Source organism: Bison bison, unplaced genomic scaffold, assembly GCF_000754665.1.
Source record: "Bison bison bison isolate TAMUID 2011002044 unplaced genomic scaffold, Bison_UMD1.0 scf7180017864498, whole genome shotgun sequence".
In the NCBI taxonomy this organism is placed as follows: domain Eukaryota; kingdom Metazoa; phylum Chordata; class Mammalia; order Artiodactyla; family Bovidae; genus Bison; species Bison bison.
Window position 1 is genome coordinate 11,732,884 of NW_011495057.1, and position 25,587 is coordinate 11,758,470.

Here is a 25,587-nt window from a genome sequence, read left to right on the forward strand (position 1 = left end):
TATTGTGATCCACACAGTCAAAGGCTTTGGCATAGTCAATAAAGCAGAAGTAGATGTTTTTTTGGAACTCTCTTGCTTTTTCAATGATACCTCAGATGTTGGCAATTTGATCTCTGGTTCCTCTGCCTTTTCTAAAACCAGCTTGAACATTTGAAAGTTCACAGTTCACGTATTGCTGAAGCCTGTCTTAGAGAATTTTGAGCATTACCTTACTAGCGTGTGAGATGAGTGCACATCATGAGAAATGCTGGGCTGGAAGAAGCACAAGCTGGAATCGAGATTGCCAGGAGAAGTATCAATAACCTCAGATACGCAGATGATATCACCCTTATGGCAGAGAGTGAAGAAGCACTAAGGAGCCTCTTGATTAAAGTCAAAGAGGACAGTGAAAAGATTGGCTTAAAGCTCAACATTCAGAAAACTAAGATCATGGCATCCAGTCCCATCACTTCATGACAAATAAATGGGGAAACAGTGGAAACAGTGGCTGACTTTCTTCTTTGGGGCTCCAAAATCACTGCAGATGGTGATTGCAGCCATGAAATTAGAAGACGCTTACTCCTTGGAAGGAAAGTTATGACCAACCTAGATAGCATATTCAAAAGCAGAGACATTACTTTGTCAACAAAGGTCCATCTAGTCAAGGCTATGGTTTTTCCAGTGATCATGTACGGATGTGACAGTTGGACTATAAAGAAAGCTGAGCACAGAAGAATTGATGTTTTGAACTGTGGTGTTGGAGAAGACTCTTGAGAGTCCCTTGGACTGTAAGGAGATCCAACCAGTTCATCCTAAGGGAGATCAGTCCTGGATGTTGATTGGAAGGACTGATGTTGAAGCTGAAACTCCAGTACTCTGGCCACCTGATGTGAAGGGCTGGCTCATTTGAAAAGATCCGGATGCTGGGAAAGATTGAGGGCAGGAGGAGAAGGGGATGAGAGGATGAGATGGTTGGATGACATCACCGACTCAATGGACATGAGTTTGGGTGGACTCTTGGGAGTTGGTGATAGACAGGGAGGCCTGGCATGCTGTGGTTTATGGGGTCACAAAGAGTCGGACACAACTGAGCGACTGAACTGAGCTAAACTGAATACTCCTCAACTTGGTTGTATCATCAATAAAATTGGATGATAAGGATCTCAGCCTCACATTGCTACTGCAAGTATTGAACGAGATCATCGTGAGAGCATGGAGCACAGTGTCTCCCACAGAGAATTCCTTCATCTATGTTAGCTTCAGCCACGAGATGGAGAAAGAGTCCTCAGTAGAGACAGGATGAGACAAGGTGCAGTATCCAGCTTCTGAAGTCAAAATTTCATGTCTTGGAATATTATCTCATATATTTATTAACTGTAACTTTGAACAAGTTATTTAGTCTTTCTAAGCTCTAGGTTTATACACACACACACACACACACACACACACATATTCAATAGGCTAATTCTATCTGCCTTAAAATGGAACCTTGTGAACACCAAATAATAGATATGTAATGTGCTTAACTGGTGGCTCAGACAGTAAAGAATCTGCCCACAAAAAGGAGACTCGGGTTCAATCCCTAGGTCGGGAAGATACCGCTGGAGAAGGGAATGGCTACCACTTCAGTATTCTTGCCTGGAGAGTTCCATGGCTAGAGTAGCCTGTCGGGCCACAGTTCATGGGACTGCAAAGAGCTGGACATGACTGAGTGACTTACACACACCATGTGCTTAACACAGTGCTGGATACATAATACAATGCTCAATTAAAACTGTCATTACCATTTTGGTGTTGCTAAACTCAAAACCCCTCCTTGTCTTTTTAGCTCTTACTTCTTTTGGATGAATAGTCTGCAAAGAGGCTGGTTTACATAATAGGTATTTGCAAGTTCAAAGATAGAATTGAGATAAGCAGAGAAACCTAACTACACATATTTAAGGGCTGGACATGTCTTTGAAAGGCTGATGTCTTGGCACAAGCAGTATATGACCTCGTGGAGAAGGGAATGGTTACCCACTCCAGTAATGAGCCAATGTTTAGCCGCTTTTGGTACTTGTCTGCGGCCCTGGAAAATGAGAGTTAATCCCCTGATTCAGGATTTGCCCAGTGTCTGTGGGGTGTACCTGTGAACCAGGCGGGGAAGTGGAGGTAATTAAGAAGGTAAATATAATATCTGCCTCCATGTTGCTGCCTGAGAAAGTGTTTCATTTATTTTCAGAACACAGTCTGTCTTGAAGTTAAAAATGAAGGTCACAAAATATTCCCTTTGGGAGTGTATGGCTTGCGACTTAAGAGTGTGATCTCTGGAGTTCGAACTTTGGCTTTGTTTTTTATTCATGCTTTTGGACAAGTTATTTTACCTGTTTATTCCATGGTTCCTCCTCTATAAAACAGGAGTTCAGAGTAGAACTTGCATCATTGGATTGATTGTTGAGAGGACTAAATGAGCTAATACATGTATAAATGTCTTAGGACAATAAATGTTAGTTATGCTTACCAAGATAAGTATTGCTTTATTACAAAGTGGTGTGGTTTGTGAATAAAATAGAAATGTCCTTAGATCAGAGTGCAAGAGCTAGAAAATTATGATTTGCAGGTCATATCCACCCCTCCACCTTTTAATTTTTTTTCCTGTAAACCTAACCTCATTGGAAACCAAGTGAAAAAATTATTTGTTTGGCTCTGCTGGTCTTAGTGCGGCATGCAGGATCTTGGGTCTTCGATGTAGCATGTGGTACCTAGTTTCCTGACCAGGGATTGAACCCAGGACCCCTGCATTGAGAGTGTGGGAGGCTTAACCGCTGGATGACCAGGAAGTCCCTCTCCACTTATTTTTATAAATAAAATTTTATTGGAACACAGTTGCAGTTATTCATTTACTTACTGTCTATGGCTGCATTCATGCTACGTTGGTAGCTGAATATACCTGTGATGGAGATCTTATGGCTACAGGCCTTGAATATTTACTATCTGGCTCTTGATGGAAAAATTTTGCTGACTCCTGGACAGACAGCTACTACTAACATATTCTTCTCAAAGGGAAAATTTGGCATAGAAATTATTTATTCTGTGGAAATATGTTTATATTCACACATTTGCACTCTGTCAAGTGACATATTATGCACTGCAAACAAGCAGCTCGGAAGACCTTGGAAGGTCCGCTTTGTGCTCTCCCTGCCCCCACCAGTTCTGCTTAAGGAAGCAACGTGCATGAGGTGATGCTACTAACCTACTTTCAGCAGAATAAATATCCTGTTATTTTCCAGTAATGTTAATGAGTGTTCACGCTTCCAGCCGCAATTAGGGAATTGAACTCTCTCTCATCCTTGACTTTTCTCAGACCATGATAGAATCAGGCATTGGCTATCATTTCTGTAAATAACTGAACTTCATTTGGTAAAAGGAACAAAGTTGTTCTTAAAAAAAGAGATATGTATTTCATGTTTCTGTTCCTTTCTTAAAAAAAAAAAAAAAAACAAAAAAGAATACACCAACATATAATAAACGCTGGAGAGGATGTGGAGAAAAAGGACCCCCCTCCACTGTTGGTGGGAATATACATTGGTGCAGCCACTATGGAGGTTCTTTAAAAAACTGAAAGTATAGTTACTCTATAATCCAGCAATCCCACTCCTGGGCATATATCCAGAGAAAAGTCTAATTCAAAAAGATACATGTACCCCCAGTGTTCATAGCAGCACTATTTACAGTAGCCAAGACATGGAAGAACCCCAAAAGTTCACTGAGATGAATGGATAAAGAGGAGGTGGTATATATACACAATGGAATAGTGCTTAGCCATAAAAAAGAAGGAAATAATTTCATCTGCAGCAATATGGATGGACCTGGAGAGTATCATTCTAAATGAAGTAAGCCAGTCGAAGACAAATATCATCTGATGTTGCCTATATGTGGAATCTAAACAAATGATCCACGTGCACTCATTTACAACCCAGAAATAGACTCACAGACACAGCAAACAAACTTATGACTACCAAAGAGGGCAAGGGGAAGGGATAAATTAGGAGTTTCAGATTAGAATATACAGACTACTATATATAAAATAGATTACTAACAAGGAAATACTGTATAGCACAGGATACTGTACTCAATATCTTATAATAACCTATAGTGGAAAATAATCTAAAAAAGAATATATATCTTTATCTATATCTATATCTGAATCACTTTGCTGTGCTCTTGAAACTAACACAGCATTATAAATCAACTATGTCAGTCACTAAGTCGTGTCTGACTCAGAGACCCCATGGACTGTAGTACGTCAGGCTTCCCTGTCCTTCACCATCTCCTGGAGTTTGCTCAAACTCACGTCCATTGAGTTGGTGATGCTATCCAACCATCTCATCCTCTATAGACACCTTCTCCTCCTGCCCTCAATCTTTCCCAACATCAGGGTCTTTTCCAATAAGTCAGTTCCTCACATATTTTAATAAAAATTTAAAAAACAGACGAAAACATTTCTCCTAGGGAACAGAAATCATTAACAAATGTTTCATGTTCAAAAGGATGTCGATCTCAGAAAAGGTAATATGGTTAACTCCATGGAAAAAAAGGCAAAATAAAAAGTTTCAGTTAAAAGATAAAATAATAAAACAGAATGTGGAAAATTTAAAAATTTTCCAGAGGTTAAGAAAGGTTATTCCCGCCAGTGAAAGTGCTGGATACTGCCACACTTCTGGCTTCATCTTTTTTTTTTCTGGCTTCATCTTGTACCCACATCCACTCAAGCTTTTCAGTTCAGAGCTGAAACCAGCTGGAACAAGGCATGGAAGATGAATGCCCAATGCTGAGATTAGCAAGTGAACTGGATGTTAAAGATACATATAAATTATGAGAACTATTGTTGATTACTTTCTGAATTAGATCAAGAAGTCTATTTACATGTATTTGTAACAAACACAATATAGGATATCAAACCTTACAAATTGACTAATAAGATTGAAAGCAAATAACCATTACATGTCTCCTTAATTCATCTGCACATGTAGCTTTTGGTTATCATGCAGGTGGGGAAAATGATTTGGGTTTTTGACAATAATAAAGACAAAAAATGATGCCTTATCATTTTGTTTTTTAAATGCAAGCTGTAACATGGAAGAAGTAATTTAATCCTAGGAAATTTTATGCACAGACAAGAACAGCTACTGATATTTGGTAAAGTTAATGATTTCGGTAATGAAAAACTTCAAGCAAATTTATGAATGAACAGGAAACAAAGATATGAGATTTACCAATGCAGCCAGGCTGAGGAATACCTTAGCGTCATTAGTACAAGATAAATCAGACGACCACGCTGAGAGAGCAAAATGCACAGCCTTCCCCTCTTTAGGAAACTGTGTTTTGACACACAGGCCTTATAATTATAATTTTTGCAAGTGAAGGAATTGCAAGACCCCAGGAAGTATAAATCACCTCTTTCTAAAGTAATTTTCACCTAAAAATAACCCAATATGTATCATATTCTTTCTTCAATCTTCCATTAACAACAAAGGGGGCAGTGGAAATCTCAAGAAACAAACATACGTATTTAGGATATTAATATATTCTGCTTGGGCAGAGAATATCCCATTTTATTCTGTATAAAATGCAGAAGTCTAGTCTTGCTTCACCTTTAACACTTTTTCCAGTTTGCACTCGGTCATTACTACTGTAATGAGGAAGAGAAAAGGGTACAGGCTCTGGAGCTTTATTTGGGTACACATTTTGGCTCTGCCATTTACCATCTGCGTGACCTTGAGCAAATGGCTTAATGTCTCTGTACCTCCATTTCTTCTTCTGAAGTAGAAATAATCACAGCGCCTAAAACCATAAAGTGCTGTTGTGAGACTCAAACAAATAATGCAAGTGAAGTGCCTAGAATGTGTGCCTTGCACACAGCAAGTGTTTAACAGTTCTTTGTTTTCGTATGTGTTCTCCTGATATGTATCACTTGTCAACGACAGTGAGCTGAACTGTGTCTCCCCAAAAGATATGCTTACATTCTAACCTTATTTGGAAATACAGTTTTGGCAGATGTAATCAAGCTAAGATGAGGTCATAGCAGATTAGGGTGAACCCTAAAGCCAGTGACAGATGTCTTTATAAGAGAAAGGAGAGGAAGATTTAGACACAGACGCGGAGGAGTGGCATCGGGGAGAAGCCCAGGGAAAGACCGAGCACAGACACAAGTGATGAAGCTGCGAACCAAAGAATACCAAGGACTGCCAGGAGCCGCCAGGAACAGAAAACGCAAGGAAGCATTTCCCCTAGCATGTCTGGACACTTAGATTTTGGACTTCTCGTCTCCAGACCTGTGAGAGAATAAGTGTTTATTATTTTAAGCCATCCAGTTTTGGGTACTTTTTACAGCAGCCCCAGGAAATGAATGCAGCAGGTAACCTCTATGAAAAAGTAGGGACTCGTAGGAGAGAAGGAGGTGAAGTCACGGCACCTAGAAGAGAACCCACAGGTGGCTCACTGGGTGTCCTTTGAATTGAGTTATTTCATGGAGTCACCTCTTTTTAACCTTGCTTAGAGGGGAACAGCTTTGGGCCAGTAGAGCTGGGGTGGCAGACAGCTCTCCTAAGTGACGGTGACCACATCATAAACCTTTATCTAGAGCTGTGCTGTTGATACAGAAGCCATTCGTCACAAAGGGCTATCTAAATTTAAATTCATCAAAATGAAATAAAATGAGAAATTCAGTTTCTCAGTTGTATCAGCCACGGTTAACCCGCTCCATAGCCACACAGGGCTCCTGGCTGCCATATTGGATTGTGCAGTTACTGAACATTTCCATCAGTGCATAAACTTGCATTACACAGCACTGGATGACATTGGCACTATAATAGGATTTATTTAGGAGGCAAATACAACAAGCAGACAGGTTGTGTAGAAAAAGGAAAGTGTCATACTCTTGTAATAGAGGTAGGCAACCCCATCATTTATGAAGGACAAAAGAAGTGAAGATTGTAGAACTGATACCCGGACAACTGCTCACAGGATATCTCTCTTGTTGAATGGTCTATTGTTTTCTTCTTAAAGTCACCTACATCCCTGCTTTTCTGTAATGTGGACAAAGGATATTTTATTCAATTTTTGTAGACTGAAAATTAGTACCATACAAAACTGGCCTATACCCAATGCCAAACATCACTATAGTAGAGTATGGCTTACTTTACCTGCATCTGGCTGAGATACACCTCACACGGAATTGGTTAATTTTTTGGTCCCTCGACACTGTGAAGGAGGTAAATGCTACAAAGCGACAAATGAGATCAAGAAATACGTGAGCTACACAATCTCTCTCCTCCTCTTCTGATCTAATCATACAGTTGAATAAATTGCTATAAAAATACCAAAAATAAAACTAAAAACAATGACTGAATCATTTTTTTTAAATCTCATGTACTCCGTGTTCAGGTAGCAAGAAATTTAATTCCAGTCCAACCAGTCTCCTGTGATTTTTTTTTCCCTTTCATCTAAGATATTTTTAATGCTCAGAGGCATTATAATAGAAAAGCATGTATTTTTGCCTGGTTTATACCCATCATCCTTACCATTACAACAAGACAAAAGCATTAAAGTAAAATTAATCATGTCAAAAGATTTTAGCAAAAACAAGTGAGACCATGCATAAAGCATCGCTTTGTCTAGTGTGAAGTCACGCTCTGATTAAAAACATATAATGAAAGTGAAAGTGATACATCATTGCCTTAGCAGTAGGATTTTCTGAAAGTGCTTTGCAGTTCTCAACATAAAAATGTGGCAAGACTTTTGTCTTTGAAACTCACAATGATTATTGTTCTAGCTAAATAACTGGGATTCAATCTTAAAATCTTTTCTTTAAAGAAATTAAGACTTCATGACCAAAATACGGCCTGTCAGCAGGATTAATAGTTAGTACACACTGAAAGGAGTAGTAGTTTGCCTTGACATCCAGACACAGTGATCAGAAAGTATCTGCTCAATATTCCTTTTTTACAAAGCCATCTTTAATGCCAGCTAATATGGTCAGGCCTTTAAGATATCTCTGTGAAGCACAACTGTTTGCTTCATCAAAAGCAATCTCACTAGTAAGTATTAAAGCATGGTCACAGAGTGATCATTCCCCCATAATGGAGTCATTTTCTGTATGCCACACAAAGCCAAAAATTCTACCTGACCAGATATTCACAAAATATAGATTTAGCTCCTTGATGCCACCAGGGTTATGTTGTAAGTGTGTTTATTTGCCCTTTCCTTAGTTACTCGTTTATTCTGACAGAGTTACTTGCATATAATAAGCTTTCTTTTCATTGTTTTGTTGTAAGTTTAAAAGTCATTTCAATTCCCTTTTATCATCTCTATTGATGATAAAAACCATTCTGTCCTATGGGAATTATGTGTATCTCTATGATTTATATTTATATCTGTTTTGTATAAACTATATAGATGTATATTAGTTGGCATATAATAAACAGAATAGTAAAATTACATAAACTCAGACATACTTAAACTATTTGTGGGAAGTCAAAATTAGAAAAATTCCCTTTCAAATGCCTTATACTAATATTTGGAGTATACTTTAAATTTTTTCCTTTAATATACATGTTTGTAATCTTCTATGAATAAAGATCTGTCCCAACAATAAAAGTCACACTGATGCAGGAAGAGATGGAAAGATGCATGGAGCAGCTGTGACTTCTGACAGATAACTGCTCATAAGAGAAATGAGAATACTTTGATTGAAGAAGACGGAACCAAATACTTGTTGAACATAAGGATGCACTGTTGTAACCATTCAGGCTATTAAACAAGTTTTTGGTTATTCTTTATTTGAGAGCTTGGGAGGATTTCATTTCTCTACCTACTTTGAAGTTAGGCATGGCCAGGTGATTTGTTTTTGCCAATAAAATGTGTTAACTCTTAAAGAGTCAGTGTGACTTAAAAAGCTCAAAGAGTCAGTATGAAATTTTTCTCTCCCTTGCCTTGGCAACCATAATAAGCCAAATAGTAGTGGAATTTCCATCAACATGAGTACCGGAATGAGAAGAAACAGAACAGAGCCCTAGGTAACTTATCACAGACATGTGATATGGAAAGAAATAAATCTTTACTTATAGAAGCCACTAGGATTTAGGGATCGTTGTTACTGTCTAACCTAGCCTAGCCTCTAAAAGATATAGGCATTGGTACTAAGAGGACCCAGGAGCTGATGACAAGGAAACTGACCCTGGAAGGTGGAAAGATGGGAATGCACGTTATGATATGGAAAACCACTTTGTGGGCACTCAAAGCCAGTCGCTCTGGGACAACCCAGAGGGATGGGGTGGGGAGAGAGGTGGGTGGGGAGAGAGGTGGGTGGGGTTCAGGATGCAGGGGTACAAGTACACCTGTGGCTGATTCATGTCAATGTGTGGCAAAAACCACCACAATATTGTAGAGCAATTATCCTCCGATTAAAATAAATTAATTAATTTTAAAAATTTTAATAAAAATATAACATATCAAAAAAATTGTTGTTTGCTTTTACTTGGGTGGCTCATGTGTTACTTAATAAACATCCACCTCCAAGAGAAGAGGTTAAAAAACAGATAAGAGAGATATCAAAAATGTTGATAGTGTGTATTGGTTGCTGTTGGCTGCACTTGGCTAGATCTACAAAGAAGAGATGATCTCACACAAAAAAAGTCTGCATATTTATAAGTAGGATTGAAAGAAATAGTCTCGAAAACCAGGAGTGTGCAACGTTAGAAGAAGCAATGCTTTTCAGACCCATCTGGGAAAAGGTGAAATTGGAAAGAATTTTGAGCAAAAGACATAAATTCAAACTCAGCTTCTGTCTATCAGTAGAGGAATGGATAAGGAAGATGTGGTACATATATACAACAGAGTACCACTCAGCCATGAAAAAAAAGAGAACAAAATAATGCCATTTGCAGCAACTGGATGGATCTAGAGATTGCCATACTGAGACATGTAAGTCAGTCAGAGAAAAACAAATATCATATGATATCATTTATATGTGGAATCTAAAAAAAAGGTACAAATGAACTTATCTACAAAATATAAATAGAGTTACAGATATAGAAAACAAATTTGTGGTAAGGGGAGGAGGTAAAAACTGAGAGATTGACATATACAGAGTACTATAGATAAAATAGCTAACTAAAAAGAACCTACAGTATACCACAGGGAACTCTGTGATGGCCTCCATGGGAAAAGAATCTAAAACAGAGTGGATACAGGTATATGTATAACTAATATGCTTTACTGTACCCTGAAAGTTACACAATATTGTAGATCAACTATACTCCAATAAAGATTTTAAAAACCTCAGTTACTGACAAAAAAAATTAAAAGTATGGCTTTAGAGTTCAGGGTTTCTGAGCCCAAGCCACCCATTTTCTTTGCTTGGCCTTACAATAAACCTTCCTTTGCTCCAAACTAAAAAAAAAAAAAAAGTGTGGCTTTCACTGTAATTTTACTACTTTAGAGTATCTTAGAAGAAAGTTTCAATGAAGGGTAAGACATCCAGTAAACTCTTCTAACTCAGGGAAAAGAGTAAAAAGGGAACTTCCTCAGTAAAGCCAGGTAGATATCCAAATATATACAGTAGTAGGAAGAGAAAAGAAAGAGAGAGATGAGAGAGAGAAATGCGGATAAGAAAAAAAGGAAAAAGCAATATAAGAATATATCAGAAAAGTGCATATGGTCATTGGCCATGGAGTAGATGGAAATATAAGAAGAGAGCTGAGTTTATTTAGAGGATGAATTACCCAAAGACTCCCCAGTTTGGACTAAAAGAGGCTGTGACCATTAGTGACTTAAAATAATCATCATCTGCTACATATCTTAGACATGAAATGTACTTAGAAAACTCTTCCACTCCTAGGAAGTGCAGAACCCTCACGTTGACTTCAGATAAGGAAGAACCTCCCATACAGTGGAGCCATGGCCACGGAGAGCAAAGGACGGTGAACAGAATTAGGGAGGACTCTCATCAAGAACATACATTTGGATAGTCAACTTTCCAAATGCCTATTTGGTGGGGTTGCTAAAGTGCTATGCTCTTTCTAAATTAAAGAGTCTGTTGTGCTCAACTTGTGCCTAATCCATCACTGTGCATTATGTGCGAGGGAGCCAGAAAATTTGTCTCTTTATTTGGTTTCCAGGTCAAGTGAAAGTGTGAAAGTGTTAGTTGCTCAGTCGGGTCCGACTCTTTGTGACTCCATGGACTATAAGCCACCAGGCTCCTCTGTTCATGGGATTCTCCAGACAAGAATACTGGCATAGGTTTCCATTCCCTTCTCCAGGGAATCTTTCTGACCCAGGGATCGAGCCTGGGTCTCCTGCTTTGCAGGCGGATTCTTTACCATCTGAGCTACCAGGGAAGATCAAGAGGTGTCTCAAATAAACCCTGTGACGGAGCTGAAATGACAAATGTCATTTTTAATTGCCAGTGCAAGATGCTTGCGGCTCATTCTTGGCTCTGCTGCACTGATGGTTGTTACATGTTAAGATGGAGCCCTGTAAGCCTGGATCCCTGAATGACGCCCTCTGCCAACATGTGCTGGCATGTAGCATGAGTGAGAAATAACTTTTTTGCTGATTTAAGATTTTAGGGTTGTTTGTTACCACAGCATAATCTAGCCTGTCCTGATTGACACACAGATCTTCAGGCTAGAAATAGAAATTTCATTGTGAATCAAAAGTGTGTCTTCTTCAAATGGCCAATAGACATATGAAAAGATGTTCAAAAACCACTAATTATCAGAGAAATGCAAATCAAAACTACATCAAACTGGTCAGAATGGCCATGATTAAAACGTCTACAAAGAATAAACACTGGGGAGAACATGAAGAAAAGAGAAATTTCCTACACTGTGGGTGAGAATTTGGTAGCTGCAGCCACTTTGGAAAACAGCATGGAGGCTCCTAAAAACTAAAAGTAGAGTTTCCATATGATTCAGCAATCCCACTCTGAAGATATACCTAGAAAAACTATAATTAAAAAAGACATGTGCACCTCTATGTTCATAGCGGTACTATTTACAATACCCAAGACATGGAATCAACCTAAATGTCCAACAGATGAATGAATAAAGATGTGGTATATATACCAGGGAATATTACTTAGCCATGAAAAGGAATGAAATAATGTCATTTGTAGCAATATGGATGGACCTAGAAATTATACTAAGTGAAGTAAGTCAGAAAGAGAAAGCAAATACCATATGATATCATTTATATGTGGAATTGAAAATATGACACAAATTAACAGATCTACCAAACAGAAATCAGACTCAACAAAAGTAGAGAAAGTGGAGAACTGACTGTGGTTGCTAAGGAGGAGAGTGGTGGGATAGGGTTGGTGGGGGCGGATTGTGAGTTTGCAGTTAGCAGATGCAAACTATTATAAATAGGATGGCCGAAAAACAAAGTCCTAGTGTATAGCCCAGGGAACTATATTCAATATCCCATAATAAACCATAATGGAAAATGATCTACATGTATATTATATATATAACAAAGTTACTTTGCTATACAGCAGAAATTAACATTGTAAATCAACTATACTTCAAAAAAATTAAGAAAGATATGTAATTAGATTAAAAAATAAAAGAAAATGTATACCTGTTACAGAAAGAAAAAAAAGCATGTCTTCTTTCTCAAATCTTGGATCATAAGAGCAGAAGATTCACTTCTGTCTAGTTGTAAAACAATACAAAATCGAGTCAAATGGAATAAAAATGTATCAGGGAACAACTATATTCCAGATACTGAGCCCAGAGCTTATATTATTTTTATTTAACTCTCACAATAAATCTAAGAAGTGAGTATAATTATATCTACATTGTGGGTGACAAAGATCAGAGAGGAAGCAGGGGGTCTATTTCAATTTAGATCTGTCTGTCCTGAAAGATGTGGCTCTGCGTGCGTGCGTGCGCATGTGTGTGTGTGTGTGTGCGTGTGAGTGTGTGGTTTCATTTTTGATACTGCTACCAAGACAGATTTAAGCTGTCAAGAAATCTTCATAGAATTATGGCTTGTCAGTAACCTTACATGTAAATTTCATCACTTGCACCTCCTAATTTGCAGATTAGTCCACAAACCAAGATTATATTCTTGACCTCTAGGAGTAGGGGATTCATTCAATTAACCTGCAACAGTTCTACTCTCTGAACATGGAACTAATCCCAGTGCCTTGGATCCATTTAGACTGTCATGGGTGCGATGGGTCAACACAGATTAAGTCCCATTCACCTGCCTGGAGTCTTGACTAATAGCACCTGTTGGTGAGATAGAGAGGCAGCCCCGTCTGATGAAAACCCAGAGACCAGTATTCTGTTCCTCATCCTACCACTAAATCGTCATGTGACTCTGGGTGCAACACCTCTGCTCCATCAGTCATTTAAAGTGAAAGCCAACATCGTGAACATGCTGTAGAAAGTGCCTACAGGATCTGGTTTCTGCTAATCTCTTTAGCCCCATGACATGTGTTTCTTTCCCTCACTCTGAGTTTAGCCAAGCACCTTCTTTCTTCAAGGTCTTAAGTGTTTCAGTGGCTAACTTGTGTCTGACTTTCTGTGACTCCATGGACTGTACCCTGCCAGGCTCCTCTGTCTATGGGATTTTCTTAACTAACCTGGGGGAATCATCTCTCACATCTTTACTTGGGTAGCTGGCTACCAAATTCTCACCAACAGTGTAGGAAATTTCTCTTTTCTTCATGTTCTCCCCAGTGTTTATTCTTTGTAGACGTTTTAATCATGGCCATTCAGAGCAGTGTGATGTAGTTTTGATTTGCATTTCTCTGATAATTAGTGGTTTTTGAACATCTTTTCATATGTCTATTGGCCATTTGAAGAAGACACACTTTTGATTCAGCATGAAATTTCTTCTGTTCTCAGCTCACATGTCACCTTCTTTGGTGATATCAACCATGACTCCTACACTAGATCTGATCTCTTCATTCCATGATCTTATATATTTTATACCCTTCCTTCGGAGCACATCACGTTTTGTTATTATATACTGCTATCTGAGATTATTTATCTAGTTTACTTTTTGTTTTATATTGGAGTATAGCCAACTGACAATGTTGTGACAGTTTCAGGTGAATAGCAAAATGACTCAGCCATACATATACATGTATCCATTCTCCTCCAAACCCCCCTCCCATCCAGGCTGCCACATAACATTGAACAGAGTTCCCTATGCTATACAGTATGCCCTTGTTGGTTATCCATTTTAAATATAGCAGTGTGTACCTGTCGATCTCCAGCACCCTAATGGGATTATTTATTAATGCTGATTCCTCCAGTAAACTCGAGGTTTGGTGAAGACATGATGCTATTTGCTTTGACTCAGCACTGTTTTTTCTGCATCTAGAGCAATGCCTGCTACACAGAAGGTATCAACTATATTTGCTGAATGAATGAAATTAATGTGCAAGATGAGAGGGTTGAGTGAGAAGATCATTTAATTTTTCAGGGCTCACATTCAGTGGTTTGCTAGACTTTGTCTGCAATTTGCCTAGGATTGACACAGAGCAAATCTGAGCAGCCTGTATCACTCATACCTCCTTCACGCCAGATTCAGTAGCAAATACCACAGCTGGTGTGTAAAGAAGGCATCATCGGAATTATTGGTACCCATTCTGTCCTCTGGAGAAAAAGCAATTGCTATATTCAAGGGAGGTATATATAAACCAGAAATAAAGCCAACTGGTTTTTCTAGGCACCCAACTTACTTGAAATACAGTATTTGGAGTGACCACGACACATATTTTTTTTTAAAAATCTATGAAAAATCCACTAATGCACTGGTGCATGAATACACAGCAGCAAATAATTCAAGATATATAGCAATGTGCAGCCATGGGTCCCAAATTAGAATTGAGCTCATTGAAGATAAAATTAGATGCTAACATATTTTAAAAGTCCAAACAGAACTCTGTCTCCTTTTTCTTTGTCCAAAGTCCTAGAAACCGTTATTCAATGAACTGAAATTCAAAATTCCAAGCTAATAGAGAACAACTGCCATGCTACTTTTTTTAAAGTAGCATTTTAAATCACTGCGTTTCGATCACTGTGTTTTCACTAACACAAACAAAAATGAGAGGCGTATCTCTCCTCTCGGTTCTTTTTCTTGAGCCTATCTTAGCAATTCTTTGAAATGGTTCTGTATAATATGGTTCTTGGTTAACTCTCCAGTCCCACCACATAATTCCTCGACCTCAGGCTCTCCTATAGATACACAAATTCATTTCAGTTTCTAGAAGGTACCAACTGTCTCTTGCTGTTTGGCACTCCCAGTATGGGGCCCTCTTATTAAAATACTTTATCGTTCATCTCTTGTTAAAAATATTTGTTTATTCATTTATTTATTCAGTCTTAGTGCAGTACTGGGGGGTCTTTAGTCACAGCATGCAGGATCTTTTTAGTTGCCACATATGGGGTCTAGTTCCCTGACCTGGGATTGAACCCGAGCCCTCTGCAATAGGAGCTCTGAGTCTTAGCCACTGGACCACCAGGGAAGTCCTGATCATCCACCTCTTTGCATCAATAATTCCTAGGCATTTTTCTCAGTTTTGCAGAAGGTCACTTTTACGGAAGCCTTCCTAACCTCCCGTGTATAGATGAAGGGTACTTTCTGGGCTCCCATGTAAGCCCAGCTTCTCCTGTTTATTTCTCAGCACAATCTTGCTTTCATTGCCTCCTTGGGTTCTTGAGAGGAGATTTGATCACCTTCTACCTTACCACCTAGCACAGAGTAGGTATTCAATAATTGCTTGCTTTATAAAGGAATAAGGTCTGCAGTTAAGTTTAAATGCTTCCCAGGCATTTAGAGTCATTCTGGAAGTACCTAGTTCTTTTCTGAGGTTCTCTTGCAATGCAAAACGCACTATCCACAGACTCTACCTACCTGTCTAGAAATTAAGCTAAACAAGTGGGTTTTCGTTATGGGTAATAAAGATAACCCGAATAAAGGGAACATAAAGGTATAGAACTCTCAATTAATTTTGCTTTTTATTTCTTTCAAAGCAAATCATCATAAGAAGCGATTGTTTTCCACTAACTTGCCATCTCCACCTCTCCAATATATCCTCAAAGAACAGAAATGAACTGAAATCAAGAAACAGAAGCCCAAGAAAGGAGTCCAATTAAACTGTCAATGTGCAGGTTTATTATTCCCTGAGTAACCAGCAATTAAACCATTCTCCGCTGCTCAAATATTGGCTAAATATCAAATCTACATTTATCTTTTGGAATTGAAGTTCAATGTCTGACGCAAGATGTGTTTTCTCAGTATTCTTTCTTCAACATTTATGGAAAATATGTTTTTTTTTTTTTTTAAATCAAGCATCCACCAGCCTCTCATCTCTGCGACTCTCCTAAAAGAAATTGATGACACCCAGCCCCCAAACTATTCCTGCATGGACAGGATCAAGTTCAAGGTCCTCCACAAACCAGATAGGAAGCCCAAGAAACCTCTGTACAATGGTTCCCTTTATTTTCTATGACTGAAAAAATACAAATTCCCAAATCCTTGCACTTCCAAGTAGAGGGCAGAGTTGTAAATTGAGAGGAAGAGGAACAAAGGCGGTTCTCCACCTGCTAACAGAGGCATCTGAAAGCGGCCAAAAGGAGGAACACACCTTTCTAACTCAGCTCTTCTAATTTTCCTTCTAACCTTACTGAAGGGAAATCATTATCGGCATGTGGAGAGGGAAATCTATATTTTGAAATCCCTTTTCCTGGAATTGCTCAAGGAAAACAATAAGAAGCCCCGAATAAGTAGAATCTCTTATCTGGAATGTCAGCAAAACAAGGTCAATTTCAGGGAAACACTTTACCCACCAGTAAAGACAATGGTCAGTGGGGAACCCAAAGAATTGACAGCCCCTCAGTACCATCTTGTGAGAAGGAAGGCAAGCTGCTTCCACACGAGGACTTTGTGAAAACTTTGAAATGTCAGTCATACATTACAGCAGTTCACAGCAGCCGCAGGGACCATTTTCCTTGATCTTTACAGGAAGGATTTAAGGCCTGCAAAGTGCAAGAGGCACGCTTTTCGCATTGGCCATTTTAGTATTCATGTCTCCTGTACCGCTTCCTAATAAGTTAAGAATGAAACGGGAGACTGCGTGCAGGAGTGAGAAATGCAAGAAAAGCAGTACTGTAAAATAAAAATGAACAAAAGTGCATTTCAACTTCCCTTTCATTATTAACAGTCAAGAGAAACAACAATGCCAATTTTCTTGTTAATATTTCACACTTACAAAAGGACTTAACCTTCATTTTTACAGGGTATTTCTTAGAATGTTGCTGATAGAGGCTGGGGAGCTCTGTTACAATTTGTAATGTTAATTTTACAATGTTATATAAGTGATTTTTTTTCCCCAAAGAGAAAGATAAAAATGAAGGCTGTGTTAGCATATTACCAAAACAATTTTTTTTTAGAAAGATAAAAATGAAGGCTGTGTTAGCATGTTACCAAAACAATCTTTTCAGGGAGAGTAAGTGTTTCCTTTGCTGTTTGGGTAGACCAAGCCACTGGTTAGCTAGACTGTTGAATTTTGTTTTCTTTATGTTAGGTAGAACCATCTTTTCACTTCCACTGACCTCCACCATATTCAATTTATTGTTATTTGTGGACCCCTTCAGATAGTGTTTCTAAAACATAAATAACACAACAGAATAAGAGGTAAAGAAAGTTGTGACTGACTTTCCTCTTAATTCTTCTTTTTCTTCTTATTATACATGTGTAAGGGGTATGACTCCCATAAGTGGGCATCTGTGCACCCACCTGGGGATGACATCCTTCTAAAAAAAAGCATGCTTGTGAGACAGGCTAAAAATGCTCAAGTCAAGTGGGCAAAGGATTCTACGATTCACAGGCTCTAGGTAATCTCAGATTTTAGGTTTCCGCTGGTTAACTTATTTGTTAGTTCTTATGAAGAGAGTCATTCAATACATAAGCAGACTCCACACCAGGAACTGTCTACAAGCATTAATTGGCATCTTCAACTTCCTGTCAACTGTCGTAGCAGTTCTTTGGGGTCAAAATAAATGACCATGAGCAGTTCTGCAATCCCTAATATTTCATTAGATTTGGGGAGAATTTGGACACCTTCTTATCCACTAAGAAACACTTTTTCACTTATTATTGGGGACTTCCCTGGTGGCTCAGCAGTAAAGAATCTGCCTGCAATGCAGGAAATGCAGGTTCAATCCCTGGATCAGGAAGATCCCCTGGAGGAGGAAATGGCAACCCACTCCAGTATTCTTACCTGGAGAAGTCCATGAAATGAGAGCCTGGAGGGCTACAGTCCCATGGGGTTAGATGGCCCCAACAGTGTGGAAATTGATCAGTTAACTGACATATTTATTCAATTTGGCCAAATGAGATGCCTTAATTAAAAAATACAAACCAGCAGCAGAAATCATCTAAATAGACTGTCTATATTTCTCCCATAAACCTGAAAAATATGCTTTCACATGGGACCGTGTAGTCACAGCCCAGAAGGTAATAAACTTGATTTCTTAGAGTGCAAGCCCAGTGAAATGGAGAGTATCAGTAGAGTAGACATTTATTTTAGAGTTATGAGCCTTCCTAAGTATAGGAAAAAAGATCCAAGAGTTTTGAACATGTTTCTATTAGAGCTTTTCTATACATTAATGTCTTTATTTCCTTCCAATTTCAAATCTGATGAAGTCAACAGAACCCATTTGTCTTTACTTCTTAGTCTGAAGACGTCTACACTCAATGCACGAAAACTAGAGAAAATGGTCTCCGTACTCCAGGATGGTGGATTTAGTACTGGATCTGTTACAGCGTAATTTGTCTCCCCTCTGCTTGGAGAGCTTGAGTTGACTGATACCTCGAAAATACAAAGGTACATACAGTCCTTGTGCCAATATTGGTGGTAGTGTTACAACAATAGCAGTAACATTTGCAATTTTTTGAGTTCCTGCTGTGTGCTTGATGGTTTACCAACACAATTTTATTTTAAAAATACTGAAAGATGTTGACAGAATGAATAAGCCATGATTCAAGACATTTACATGACTTGCTCAAGGTCACAGACATGGGTTCAAACCTAGGTCTGACCAACTCAAGTTCATGCTTTCTTACTGCACTTCACTAAGTAAAGAGTTAATCAGGCAATATAAGGAATTGAAGTAGGGTGACCCTATGTTCTGGTCCTACCTGTTGTCCCAGAAGAATTAACAGATCCCCATTTCAGACTCTAAGCTTCCCAGGTTGAACAATAAATTAGATGAGCACTCTCTTTCTGAACAAGGCTTGAAAGGAACATAAGACTTTTCATGAGTTGTTCATAATGTTTTAATTAATCTTTTTGCCTTTAATGAAGGCCTTCAAACCACTAGATAATTGGACCCTGCCTGATGTACCTGGGAAAAGAGATGTATTTGTGAATGAATATCATTTATTGTTTGGGTCTAATATCTCCCTGTCCCCTGGCCTCTGTTTTTGTCCTTTTTCATCAAGAATCTCTTGTCCTTCCTCTTCCCTCTCACCTCCTCTGGGTATCCACATCTCATTCTGTGTAGACCTTCTCTATTGATCAAGTATCAGAAAATTGATTCTTTGGTTTTACTTTAGCTTGAGTTTCTGATGCATCTTGAAAAACACAGCCTGGGCACTCATTGTGGTTGTTCAGGTCATGTCCAACTCTTTGCGACCCCATGAACTGCAGCACGCCAGGCTTCCCTGTCCTTCACTATCTCCCAAGTCTGCTCAAACTCATGTCCAGTGAGTTGATAATGCCATTCAACCATCCCTGGTCACCCCCTTCTCCTCCTGCCCTCAATCTTTCCCAGCATCAGGGTCACTCATTCAGATGTTTCAACTACTGTGAACAGTATTTTGTCAAAAAGAGAATGAATATCATTTGAGGGTATCTCTAACTTACTTTTGTTTTTTCCTTCCTAATCTGGCAGCTACCCTCCACTACTTCGTTACTACAGCCAGAGTGTGTAGGTGTCCAGGGAGCCTTCCCATTGCAGTTTCTGCACAATGCTACTACAGGTCTGCAGGTTTGCTGGAGTAAGCCAGCTGCGAAATGTATTATTCCAAGCACCACCTCATATGCCTCTACTCCTCTCTTGCATTTGTGGGCAAACTGTTGTCCTCTTTCTGCTATTTTAAAGGGCTTTCCGTAAGAGGAGAGGAAACGACTTTTTAAAAAATCTGCTAAAATATATAACTGCTTCAAAAGACACATGCAACAAGGAAATCTAACTTTCACTTTGGCGGGTTTTAAATGTATGGCTTTGATTTATGGATCAAAATTGCTCATTTATTATTTTATCTATACAGCTCTGGGCAATTTTGACAGTTAAAATTTAGTTTTATTGACCAGTGCAGCCACTGTGCCCACGAGAGGACTGGTGCACACACCCTGCTGCACTCAAGAAACGATGATTTTTGATTCCATGACCGAGTCAGATTGGGAATCATAAACGATGTAACAATAAGTTCCAAATCTCAGTGCCCAAGGCAAGAGGTTTGCTGTAAAACACAATCACCCTTTAAGGAAGGGAGGAGAAAAATCTTGGGTGGAAGTCTGCAAGCACAATTTAATGCAGTCAGGCTTGGACTGGGGTATCTCTGTCCATTTGAACAGTGGACATGGGAGCAGTGGAGCATGGGAAGGGGGTGGTTTTCTAAAGACTGGAGACCACAGCCTAAAGGTTAACGAGCAAAGACGCCTCTAAAGCAAACCCAATGTTAATTACAGAGAAAATGAACTCAGTAACCATTTGGACCTGAGGAAATTTACTAGCTGACTGCTGTTCAGCAAGCTTTCCCTTTTCAAAGAGCAAAAACATAACTGAAGAATTTCTCTTGAAAGAAACACAAGCAGACACAGCAACTTGGTGCAGTGATTTTAGGTCAGTTTTTCATTTAAGCGTCTTCCCACTACCCAGTTGGCCACCTCTGCAATGTCAATTTAGTCTTTCACTCTAGACCTCTCGTGATACATTCACAGACTTCCAAAGGGCAACAAATCAATAAAATGTCTAATTTGATTAACCATGTTTTCGAATCCAGATAGCTCTATGTTGAAATAAATAGGTGGGTAAATAAAGAAAGAAAGGCACTCACTTGTGAGGATTTTCCAGGTCTTCTTTTCATCATCGTAGTACTGAACCAGATTGCTGGGGAGCCGGTCCGGCCCAGGAGGCAATCCACCGACCAATAACAGCATTTTCTTGTTAGAGCGAATTCTTCACCCAAAACAAAAGAGGAGATGAATAACCACATTATTGTAGAGCCTTTTTAGTGGCAACAAAATCATAACCATCAAAAGAATGTTCCCTGCTTGCAGATTTCTATTTCATTTTTTTCCTGTTTCTTTTCCCATTCATTCTCAACAAAAAAAAAAATTTTTTTGAACCAAGCAAAGAAATGATCAGAAGCACGGCATATCCCCATACTCAAGGAATAATAAGCTCCTTTTATGCAATTTGTTAGAGGTTCATTCTAGAACGACCTTTTTCTTATATTATCCCTTTAAATCATCACTCTTTACAGCTGAGTACACATGAAATGCTCTGGAGTTGTACTAAGGTTAAGCATTAAAGTTGCATGTCAAAAATCGTATTAGTCAAAATCATTATTATAAACCATTCTCCACTCAAAGAACCTTGAAAAAATTAAGGTTATGCAGAGAGTTTGTGAGCCAACTCTTTAATCACCCGGCGAACTTCAAATACCAGTTTGGTACAATTAATAGCACAGGGGCTAACTGGGGTGGGTTCACCAGCGCCAACAGGACTTTTTGTTTAATTTAGATGAGACTTCTGCCTTCATGCTCTTCCCAGCTCCTCCTCCCCCTTCCCCCATCCCTGGGCACCACTGGCAACACAGCAGCACCAATTGGTAAAAATGAGACTGTGAGGTTGTTCTGAGCCTCCCCAGAGCGGAGCCCTGCCAATGCTTGCCACTGATCCAGCGGCATGAACTTGCTCAACTGTGCAAAGTCACTCTAATTCCCTCCCTCTGTTTTTCTACCTTCTCCCCCCAGGGGGCAACCACTGAAAGGAGTGACTACCCACCCATCAAGAGCTGGCAATTCGCTGCTATTAACCGTGACTGTGATTCCCAGGCTGCCTGGCAGTTCCTGAGAACAGGCCTGCAACATCTCATATGCAGTAAAAGCTATAAGATGCACCCTGCCCTGCACACTTGACCTGATGGATGTACGATCCTGGGAACAGTAATGGATTGAGCTCACTTGCGATTGGAGGGAGAAGGGGAGGCCCAGACCCCCACAAGGGCCCTGCTGATTTAACGGTCGCTTTACATATAATTGAACTTCTCATTTACCTGAAAGGCTGAAGGTGGTGGTGGAAGAAATGCAACAACCATGATGGAGGGAGTAAGTCAATAAATGTAAACGGGTTCCTCTTAAATATGATCACCACCCACTGTGTGGCTCCGAATCTATGCTTACACGTTCATCACGGTTGTTCTGATTCAAGGATGCTTGGCGAAGTATGCCCTTGTGGAGAAGTGCTGTTTGTTGGTTAAGAACCTAACATTCAGAGAGTTAACTTAATACAGTTAATGACATTTCCATGGGAAGGAAGGGAACAAGAGAATTCCTTTAATGAAACTCTGGTGCCATTGAATGCTTCATGTATGGCTCATCAGAAAAAAACACTTTCTGGAGAAACTCGTATCTGGGACTCATGCCTGGGGGCAGCTGTATTTGTAGAATATTTAATGTGACATCAGCTTATGATATTAATTTTGTCACAAACAAAAATAAACTCAACTATTTTGAAGTTGAAGTACTTTGGAACTCTATTCATATATCTTATAGATCAGTAGTGAAAGTGAAAGTCACTCAGTTGTGTCTGACTCTTTGCAACCGCATGTACTACACGGTCCATGGAATTCTCCAGGCCAGAACACTGGAGTGGGTAGCTGTTCCCTTCCCCAGGGGATCTTTCCAACCCAGGGATTGAACCCAGGGCTCCCACAGTGCAGGCAGATTCTTTACCAGCTGAGCCACAAGGGAAGCCCATCATACAGGCTATATGTATATGAAGGTGATCATATAGATCAGTAGTTGGAAAACAGAAACAATATAATAGTAAAAAGCTCCATATTTTGAGGATTTCAGTCATTAGGGAGGTTTGTTGAGAAGGGTTAAGGAAGCTCAGTGCAGTACATATCTCTCTTTTACTTGCAAATAATACGTAACTCAAGTGCCATATCATCTCCAAAATATCTGTTTACAGAACTAACATAAGACTATTTTTTGTTGTTGTTCTGTAGTTTTAGCTGAAATAACCACTCTGTGAGTACAGGATGACAGCAACTGTATTTTTAGACTGCTGTCAGTTTCCATGTGTAGACACACCTGTTCAACCAGAAGTCGCGATTCTGTGGCTGTCATGATCTGACGCATGGATATGCTCTAGACTGAAAGTAGGGGTGGCTGTGCTTTGCTGCTCAGTCGTGGCCGACTCTTTGAGACCCCACGGACTGTAGACCGTCAGGCTCCGCTGTCCAGGAGGATTCTCCAGGCAAGAAGGCAAGAATACTGGAGTGGGTTGCCGTGCCCTCCTCCAGGGGATCTTCCCAACCCAGGGATCAAACCTAGGTCTCCCACATTGCAGGCGGATTCTTCACCGTCTAAGTCTGCAGGGAAGCCCAAAAGTGGGGGTAGATGGACAAATGTCTACCCATTAGACATAGAGGCAAGGATTCATTGGAATGGTATGACCAAAGTCAATTATCAAATGTTAATTCAGTCTCTGTTTTAATATTTAAATAAATGTACAGCTTTAAAAATTGTGTTTCAGGAGCGATAAAGGGAGATAAATGCATGGCTCAAATGATGCTCAAGTAAGGGTGTTTGATTCACTGATAAGGCCAATTTCCCTGGACCAGTCCCACTGGTGATTTTCAATATCTCCTGAGACGGACCATATCTCCAGATGAGGAGAGGATCAAGGGTCTTTGTCATTTCTGCCCAAAGAGCCAAAGAAGATGCCCAAAGAAGATGGAGAGTCTTCGTCCTTTCTGTCCCCTACAAACTGGACTGGGATTATCAATACATAAGCCACTGATCAGCTGGCAAACAGTAACAACTGCCGTCCTGGCAGCAAAGACACGACTCAAAGGGTTAGCTGGCAAAGCAGCTAGGAGAGACTCCGCATCAACTAGGACATGTCTCTGAACCAGCCAGGCCTCCAGAAGAATTACATGGAAGGAAAGGAAATCCCCCATTGGCTGCGTATTTTCTGTAAGAGAACAGTGCTCTGAGGTCATTACGATGACTTCCCTGGTGAGTGAAGACACATTCTAAAGCTTTTGCATTGTTACATTTATATCATCATTCATTCAATTTATGGCATTCTTACATGGAGTATTTTGTTCCTAAAGCTTATGTTACTCCATGTTCCAACCTGATATTAATGCTATTCAATTCTAAATAAAGTTCAATACTCTACCTTGTGAAGGTGAATCATACAGAAAGCAAAAATGGGATAAAACATGTGAGAAGTAGCACAGCACAGAAGAAAGAACACATAAAACAACAAAATGCATTTGAGTGGTTTTCTTGGCAATTTCTCCATCGATTCTCCAAACGGCACTGTCTTAGGTATAGTTCACTCAACAGGGGAGTAAGAAAGTTCTTAGAGTCAAATAAAGTTGCAGAAACAGTGTTCAGACCTAGGTCTTCTAAATACCAAGTCACTGATCTTTTTAAAATTCAAATCACTTAAAAATTTTTTATTTTAACATAAATTCTGGTTAAGACCCAGGTGACCCGGATTCTAGGACTAATTTTGTGATTTAGCAGAGTGACTTTGTATAAATTACTTGGCTTCTTAGAGCCTATGTTTTCTTATCTTTAAATAGAGGAGTAATATCTGATCTGCATGAGGATTATATGAAACAATGAAGTGAAATGTTCTATGTAAACTCTAAGGTAAATGATTTTTAAATCAATCTTTAGTATTCACAGTACAATGTGGGCTTTATTTCATTATGCCAAACCTGATTAGTTAAAAAAGAAAAGTGGTATTTTTCACTGAGATTCTTGTTGAGTTCATATATATAAATACAAGCTAATTAAGAGGATTTCACTACCTAGCTGTTATCTTATAATTGTATGTCCTTAGAAAATTATCAATTAGATTATAATGGATGTCTTTGAGTCTTGTTATAAGAAAATATACTTTGGACATGACATAAAACTGTGAACCTTTAAATAAAGAGCCAAATAAAGAGACCTAATAGAGATTACTCTACATTTCTTATTTCTTAAGAATAAAACAAATGAGAAAAACCAACACATATTTTACTTTGATATAAACGCAATGTCAACTATTCAATTACTCCTAGAAACTAATACACGTGAATAATTCCTGTGGAAAAGCTCCCATTCTTTTTACAGTGTGCAATTATAATAGTGACAATCACAATAATGACAGATAATAATGAATGCATATCAGATATTGAAACCTCTGATTATCATGCCATTTATTTGATGTGTGTGAACTTCAATTTGAAAACACCATGAAAAAAGATACCTTGTGAACTAGAAAAGTAAAATTAGAAGGATCT

General features: G+C 39.1%; 1 protein-coding gene across 1 annotated transcript in view; it reads right to left on the reverse strand.

The window, feature by feature from the left end:
• The window catches only part of KLHL14 (kelch-like family member 14), a 111,405-nt gene that overhangs the window by 56,775 nt on the left and 29,043 nt on the right, over positions 1-25,587 (reverse strand). The window contains exon 4 of the mRNA XM_010828996.1: positions 21,106-21,227. Within this exon, the coding sequence (XP_010827298.1) occupies positions 21,106-21,227 (122 nt within the window). The remainder of the gene's footprint in view (positions 1-21,105; positions 21,228-25,587) is intronic.